The following is an 8,884-nucleotide window of genomic DNA, read 5'->3' as shown; positions in this document are numbered from 1 at the left end:
TTGCTATTGGTTACATGTTCATGAACGGGTGCAGGCCAACTAGACTGGTTCCCTCACCTTACAATTTTCCGGCATCTATAAATTGATACTTTTCATCTTTAGTGGAGTCAGGGAACCAGACTACTTGAACATTTTTGTCTTTCTTGGTTTTTCCAGCATTTTCGAACACAAAACTTCAAACATGTCAGTGTTACAATATTTGATCTATTATACATGTACTATTAAACCCCTCAAATAATTCATTTCTGAAAATTACAGCAAAACCCAATGATGTACATTCCCTTTAATTGTACAAATAATTATACAAATGTACATGTACATGTACTCAAATGTACAGAAGTAACATTATTTTACCTTTCATTCAACCCATGTATGTATATAAAAACCCATTTTTAATCAAATAAGTGTGTATTTTAGATGCAAGGGACATTAGAGTACAGGGAGGTACCGTCACTCACGTTACGTCACTCACGTTACTTCCTCTTCTTGGTTTTTAACACGGCATAAATCTGAGTTTGATGAACTGCAACATGATGAAACTCTTTTCTCGTAATATATATGGACCTTTCTCTCTGCCTTTCACACACAAACTCTCAATAACAGTCACATTTTGCACATTAAAACAAGGTTCAACAAATCACTGATTTTAGCCAAAAAAACAAGTTTTTTGGGGGGACCCAAAATCACACTTGAAACTATAGTCCATCATTTGTAATTTGTGCATTTTGTTCGTTTGAAGCAATAAAAGTGTTCAAAATCTAATGAAGGATACTGAACAGCTAACCTGATGAAGTTTCAGGTCAGTTTCAGCTGTATATTCCGAGAAAAACAGCATTCTAGGATCTCAGTTTCAAATCAAAAGTTGCTGAATCATGTTTTGAATTGGGCCTGAATTCAGCGTCCGAGACACGTTCTCACTGAGCCGATTGCAGCTACGCGATGTCGCGCACTGATCCGACGAATTATAGCAACTGCGCGCGCGTGTGCGTCGTGCCAACGCTTGCGCGCGTTTCGCCGAATAACAAAACGAACTACTAATTAAAATTTTCCTACGGTGCGTCTTAAGACGCACCGTTGGAAAGGCCTTCTTTCATTGATTACTTCAAAATGACAGCTTGCCAGAAAGAATAATTTCACAGGGAGTTTAGTCCCCTTACTATCTTTCAACCAAGTATGTTTTTCAACAATAATTATGCCAGTTACTTTTCGGATGGCTGCAAATGATGGACTATAGCTTTAACTACATTCCATCTCATTGGCACACCACTGAAATGAAAGATCTTGTTGTCCCCTTTAATTTGACACCACATTTGACGTTGTGATGCTTGTAGTTTGGAAGATTTCATACAGTTTCCACATTCTAGCCGTGTCCACTTTTGCGTGAAATTACCCCTCAGGTGTGTTTATTTTGATGAAACTTCTCATTAAAAGTTATAATGATTGATTCCCTAGTTTGACAATTACTCTGTGTAGATGTATACATTGTTATGAACCCCCCCAAAGAAGAATCCCAATTAAATTTTGAAATATTGTTCCTGTGGTTCGTAAATTACCTTTTTGTGATTCCACTTTAATGACCACACACAGACAGAGAGTCGGAGAGGGTTCATAAAATGCTGTAATAAATATTTACCCGAGCCGTATATTTTATATCTCATTACTACCGTATATTCTCATAGATTTTTTTTGTACTCAAAAACAGGACTTTTTGGCTTTTGTGCAAATTGATAAAAGTAACAGGGGGTTAGAGAAAAAAAAATTCAGAACTATTCAGGATTTCGGTCCGTTATATTTATATTTTAAATATTGATTGGTTTGAACACCGATACAAAATTGAGCAAGTCTTTACAAGTTACCGGGTATCTGTTAAAGGGAAATTACAAAAAATGTACATTTGCAAACGTCAAAAAATAAATCTACCAAGTTGTTATGCAATACCGTACCTTACTAGGATGTTGGTAAATGACAGTCTAAAGCATCCTGTAAAATTATGGCACCTGGTGTGAAGTCATTTTTTAAGAAAAATGGTACTTTTGTATACATTTCCAACGGTGGTCGGCCGACCACCATTGGAAAACCTAACTGTTTTTCAACTACTCCATATGAACGGGTGCACCGAGGCCAGCTAGACTGGTTCCCTTACCTTACAATTTTCCGGCATTTTTGATCCATTTCATCTCTAGTGGAATCAGGGAACCAGACTACTTGAACATGTTTGTTTTTCTTGGTTTTTCCAGCATTTTCCAAACGCAAAACTTCAAACATGTCAATGTAACAATATTTGATCTACATGTATTATACTAACCCCCCAAATAGTTCATTTCTGAAAATTACAGCAAAAGCCAATGATGTACATGTACACTTTCTTTAATACCCAGGAGTAAATTGGGTACCTGTAAGGGCAGAGATGGTTATTGTGATTGATATTAGCTGCTTTGTGCCTCAAAATGGCAGCATGCAGCTGTATACTCCCCAGGGAGCTGAGATGGTATTTGGAATGTTACGTTGGTCCAATGAGTAGGGTAATACCGGTAATGATGTAGCGTCTTGAGCACTAATAATGGTGGATACCGAACGTGCGCTTTATGTATACGCATTATTATTAACTGGTCTACTCTAGCTTTAACTTTGGAATTTTGGCCACTACCAGACTACAAATCCAGCATATGCAGACAACATCATTAAGTTGATTATAAACATTCATGTACATCTACACATGTAAGCCCTTGCTTTAGGTTAGAATAATTGAATTTGAACCATAAATTAATAAATTAAACAAATATGAACAACTGCTATGAGTACTGCACTTTTTATGAACCCAACAATACAGGGGCTGTCTACCATTTCATACCAGTATAAATAAATATTTTAAATTTATAATGTACATGTACATACGGTACATTACATGTACTTGGTTACAGATATTATGGACGCCATTTGCAAAAATTGTGTTTTTGGCGATTCAAGGCACAAGAATATAATAAAAAATATTAAAGGGACGATACAACATTTGCTAACATCAAAAAACGAGATGAGCAAATTATCACAAAATGTCCTACTGGATTGTCAGGGAATGACAGTCCAAAGCATGCTGTAAAATCGTGGCTCCTGGTGTGCTGACATTTTCAAGAAAACTTGTATTTTTCCAACGCTGGTCGGCCGACCAGTGTTGGAGAAAACTGGCTGTTTTCAAAAAGTGCTCCTAATTTTTCATATTGAGTTATTCCGCATTTTCTTTGCAATTGTTTCTACATTGTACACCTGTGAAAATGGAACAAGCCAGCTAGACTGATTCTCTCACCTTACAATTCCCCAAAGTGTATAAAAAATTGCTCTGTTTCATCTTAAGTGGGGTCAGGGAACCAGACTACAAGAACATGGTTGGTTTTCTTGGATTTTCCAGCATCTCCGAACCCAAAACGTGAAACAAGTCAGTTTAACAATGTTTTCTATAACATACTAATCCTCCAAATCCAAGTATTTTTGAAAATTGCAGCAAAAGCAAATGCTGTACATTCCCTTTAAACAAAAAATAACAGTCTGTCCAAAATGACACATGTATACTTTTAAGAAGTCTGTAATGCATCTTTGTTTTTCTCGACTTCCCTTCGGAAATGTTTATTAACCCTCCTATGCAAACATACATTCTGTGCCAAGTTGTCCTTTCAGTCAAAATCAATTAAGTGACTGTTTTCAACAGTTAAGAGCTCCCAGCCTCCCAGTACATAAAGCAGGATTGACTGGCTGTGACTAAATGTAACTCGATTTAGCTGTACTTTGACTCCAGGTGAGTGATAAAACAGCTGTGACCACAACTCAGTTTGACTAGTCACAGTGCTTGCTTGACATGATCTGACTGCTGGTGACTAGCCTTTGTTAAAAGTTTAGCAGGGGAAGTGGAAGTGAATTTTGACTGTGTGTGACTGTTTGAACAGCTTTTGACTTGCACCCTCTTGTGATGTATGATGCCTATTTTTCCCCCAGGAAAAGTAATTCGCATCCTTTGGGGGCAGTATTGAAAAAGGCGTTTCTTTTCTCGCGATGGTTTGGTCCGTACCATCACAAGGAAATGATGGGAATTCCTCCTTTCTTGAAAATGACAGCATACATGTACCAGGTGCAATGATTTCACAGCATGCTTGATACAGTACCATTATTCCTACAATCAAGTACAATAGCATATTTCATATGTGGAAGTCTCATTTTTGAATGTTTGCAAAGGTGTCCATTACTTTTAAAGTTCAAGTGAAGTCAGTGCAAAAGCAAAGATACATGTAAATGTTAGAATTCTTAAAGGCAATACAGGGTGAGTAAAAAAGATGAAACCCAAATGTCGGGACCATTGTTTTAGTGAAGTTCTGCATGTAGCACTTTAAAAATCTAGGATATGAAAGCCCAATTCATAAGCTTTCTTTTAGTGCAAGAATCATTCAAGCCACTCATGTACTTTTTAAGTTGCGGAGTTTTAAACACAACCATCGTTTTAAAGTTCTGTCCACAGATCACAAAAAAGGTGTGTGTTCTTTCAGCAAAACGAAAACAATTCACACACATCCTTATGTGATTTGTTTTCGTTTTGCTGAAAGAACACTGAACTTTCTTGTGCTCCGTGGACAGAACCTTAAAACGGCGGTTGTGTTTAAAACCCTGTAAATTGAAAAGTACGTAAGTGATTTGAATAATTCTTGTACTAAAAGAAAGCTTATGAATTGGGCTTTCATATCCTGGATTTTGAAAGTGCAACATGCAGAACTTCACGAAAACAATGGGCCAGACATTTGGGTTTCCGTTTTTTTGACTCACCCTGTATACATTTTGTATATACAACATTTGCAAACATCAAAAAACAAATCTGCCGAATTATTATGAAATAGCTTACTGGACTGTTAGTGAATGACAGTCTAAAGCATCCTGTAAATTCATGGCACCTGTTGTGCTGACATTTTCAAGAAAGGTGAAATTTTTGTATTAATTTCCAACGATGGTCGGCCGATCCATCATTGGAAAACACTGCCCCCAATTTACCAAATTTAGTTGGTCTACATTTTGTTTGCAATCGGTTACGCAGCTGTGCACGGGTTTTTATCTGCAGCACACATCGTCAATGGATCATGATTATTCAGCTAGTTCGATGTTTATTCATAATAAAAAAATAACAATGACCTCACACCATTGCTATCACTCAGTCATTCATGTACATTTAAAGCATTTCAAGGAACGGCTTTCGTCAAGCTGCTTCAGTGGCCTAGTGGATAGCGGGGTGAGCTATAGATCGCAAGATCTGTGGTTCAAACCCATCATGCCATTTTCATCAAATCTTTTTGTTGCTTGGGATAAGTTTAGTTGAAGGGAAAACACCACGAGAACCTAAGTGTCTTCCATCCACACAGCGTGATAATTAAAAATTATTCAAGTAAGGGTGCGTGATGTGATTGGTTAAAATACGATGTTTGCTGCAAAAAATATAATAAAACACGCGTACGGGTACAAGCCAGCTTCCTGACCCTACAATTCCCCGACGTCTATAAATTGCTCCGTTTCATCTGAAAAGGGGTCAGGGAACCAGACTACAAGAACATGATTTTTGTTCTTGGTTTTCCTTGCATCTACGGACACAAAACTTGAAACCGGGCCGTGTGACAATATTTGCTACAAAATGATAACCACCAAATCCATCCATTTTTGAAAATTACAGCAAAAAGAAATGTTGTATATATTCTCTTTAATTAAGTCACAAACTCTGGAACGTCTGTAGTGAGTGAATTTGGATTAATGTCCCGGAGTTCGTAGCAGTTCATTGGTCCGTTTGAGTTTGATGCCGTCCGGGCACGTTCCCGTATCGCGATGTAGTTTGTTCGCTGCTTGTTCTTGCCGAACCGACAACCACGACAACATGGAAACGTGAAAGCGCTCAGGAAGGCCGCCCGGTACTCGGCGTTGGTGGCGGTGTACACCAGTGGGTTGACGCTGGAGTTGAGGAACGAGAGCATGTAGATGAGGGCGTGGCCAATCACGGCGGTGGCCCTCGGCATCGGATTGAACATGGCGTAGAGGTTGAAGGATGTCGCGGCGATGTGGAATGCGAAAAACACCGCTGTGTTGGTGACCAGCATGAAGACTAGTCGACGCTGGCTGAGAGCAGTGCTCGCGTTAATCCGCCGGTGCTTGAAGAGCCCACCGATCACGCAAGCATAGAGAACCACGTTGACGACTAAAAATATCGGGTTGATGAGCAGGTAAAGGAGGTTCAGAACCAGGCCATCCACGCTCTGCGAGTAAACGATTAGGTTGAAAGCCACGCTGAACAGGAGCGAGACCACCCAGACCACAACTGCGACCACAACGGCGCGGCATGTGGTTGGGCCCGTCCGCGCCCGGAACGGGCAGTAAATCGCAAAGCAGCGACCCGCAGCCATTGCGGTGACAAAAAGCATTGATGCCAAGTAAGGGAGATAAGTTAAGACGCCGGTGGCCAAAGTAGCGATTCCCGTCGCGTACTGGAACACATTGATAAGCAGAAACAACATGTCGGCCACCGCCAGATTGGACAAGTGGATGTTAATCGGCGTGTGCATGGCACGCACTCGAATCACCACAAACAGGAAGATTAAATTTGTCAGTAGGCCAAACGGAATGATTCCCTTCGTCGATATGGCGTTGATGACATCCGACCAATCGTAGGCATCCTGCAATACGGGATCTACGTAGTACATGTAGTAATAACTGTACTCCGTGAAGTTGGCCCACACCAGACCGTCAGGCCCAGCCGGTTCCATTCTCAAAAATTGTCTTGGGACTTTTTGCGGAGTACTGATCAGCGAAGCTTCACAACGAATTCACAGTCAGTCAGATATTTTGCCCAGCGTTCTTACAGTCCTAACGCACACTGCTGTTTTAGTACTACACACTCGGTTTGACTTCAATATGGGAATCCTAATCCAGTTTAAAGTGGTTGAACAAGAAAACATCAAAAAATGTGAAGTATTTTTGTTTTCGCTTTTTCTTGTTTTGCGCAAATGTATGTCAATCAAGTCAGAAGTTCGTGCCTGCTTTTCCCAAAAATGTGTCGGCCAACAGGACCACACATCAAGAAAAAGATTAATAAAAATGAAGGATTTTAATCCAGTGTTGAGAGTCAAGCAGTGCAGTGAATCTTGATCAAGTTTGTGCCAGCGTTTCTCAAAGTATATCAGTCCAACAGGACCACACATCAAGAAAAAGAATAATATAAATGGAGGGTTCGAATCCGGTTTTCAGAGTCAAGCAGTATAGTGTATCTTGATCAAGTTTGTGCCAGCGTTTCTCAAAGTATATCAGTCCAACAGGACCACACATCAAGAAAAAGAATAATATAAATGGAGGATATGAATCCGGTTTTGAGAGTCAAGCAGTGCTATGTACCTTGATCACTCGCAACGTCATCTACAGAAAGGGCATTCACACCTTCACACAAGCAGCAGCCACGCGGATGTACTTGTATCGAATGGTTGCGCCCGCCGTGTCTCCTGTCCCAACTTGAAAGTGAAACTCTCTCCGTTCCAAACCATTAATCCAGTAGCTTTAAAGCCAATTCCACAGTGACATTTCCCGTGTCAGTAAACGCACTGTTTGTTGAGATATCCGTTACATTACACAGCGGAGCTAATATGCCTAGTCCCTTTTGTGGAAGATGGATACAAACGAAACGAGAGTCCCTGCGCTCCAAAAAAAAACCCAATACAAACATCCAGAGTTGTTGTCATCAAGTTGAATTTACCCCAAGATGTGAATTTTTGCGCAACAATATTGACAAGATTTGCAGTTCTGTTTTTGTCCCGTGGGTCGATTTTGCAGAACTGTCCTTACTGTTAGTCCAGAAACACAAAGAAAATCGCCACCTTTCTCCACCGACACGTACCTCATCAAAGGACGCCTAAGCAATAGTGCGATAACATCTTCAATTCCTTACCCATCTGATTGCTGTCTTTCTCCTCCTTACTGGCGATATGAATATTGTGTCCTGCTTTTGTCCTGTTTTGTTCAGTTGCGAGAGAAAGTCACACGCTTCATTTCTTGATCCTGTCTGCTTGTCATTGTCCAATTTTTCCCCCTCTGGGGGTACTGTTCTCTAATTAATTGGCTTCACCTCTCTTGTGTCAGTTGTCAGAGTTCTCCACTTTTTGCCCTCGAAGAAAAGCTCAAAATCACATCTTCTCACTGTGTAGCTGGAAAGGAACTTTCCCAAATGGTAGCCAAGTTGTCAAAATGGCACTTTGTATGTTCTCAGCAGGACTTTCTCGGTCAATGGCTGATCACATCCGCTTTTTTCCCCTTAGCCTCGTTGGGGCTAAATTTCACTGGGATTCAAGATAAGAAAATTTCCTGTAATCAACACCGAATGTTGCCCAGTCGAATGTTTTCTCGGGGGATCATCTAGCATTACACGGAGAGAGAGCTGCCAGATTTCCTCTTCCGAGTCGGGTTTTAACAGATGAGTCCAAGGATTAAACTGTCGAGTTTCGAGGCTGTTGCTCCCACTGTCAGATCTGTTCAGATTGTAATTACTTGATAATCCTTGGCAGATCAGCGAAGCTTTGCACCACTTCCCGAGAAAAAATGTTGATCCAACAGCACTTTATTTTGTCAGCCTCGTGTTGTCAATTCCAGAAACGTTTAGGCCGCTCTAAAGCAAATACCACCAAACGTCCTTCATTGAAAAAAAAATACTTTGTTTTCATATCAAACAGTCTGCTCTCCTTAAAATTGTCCGCAGGGCATTTGTCCTGACGTTGAACAATTCCGGCTGTCCCTATTCAGCAGTTCTCTTCATTTCCAGAAATAGTTTTTGTGGGCGTTCGCGATCCAGTTACGATGACAGGCGATCTCTTTAGCAGATGGTTAGTTT

The 8,884-nt window shown here is 40.3% G+C and overlaps 1 protein-coding gene across 1 annotated transcript; it reads right to left on the bottom strand.

The window, feature by feature from the left end:
- Nucleotides 1-5,726: 5,726 nt before the first annotated feature.
- LOC119726014 (neuromedin-U receptor 2-like) lies at nt 5,727-6,776 on the bottom strand. Its single transcript, XM_038197634.1, has one exon. It carries the CDS (start codon nt 6,774-6,776, stop codon nt 5,727-5,729), a length of 1,050 nt encoding a protein of 349 aa, XP_038053562.1.
- Nucleotides 6,777-8,884: the final 2,108 nt, after the last annotated feature.

Source organism: Patiria miniata, unplaced genomic scaffold (assembly GCF_015706575.1).
Source record: "Patiria miniata isolate m_02_andy unplaced genomic scaffold, ASM1570657v1 HiC_scaffold_19, whole genome shotgun sequence".
Classification (NCBI taxonomy): domain Eukaryota; kingdom Metazoa; phylum Echinodermata; class Asteroidea; order Valvatida; family Asterinidae; genus Patiria; species Patiria miniata.
The sequence above is the reverse complement of the archived record's forward strand: the minus strand, read 5'-3'. Positions and strand labels throughout refer to the sequence as shown.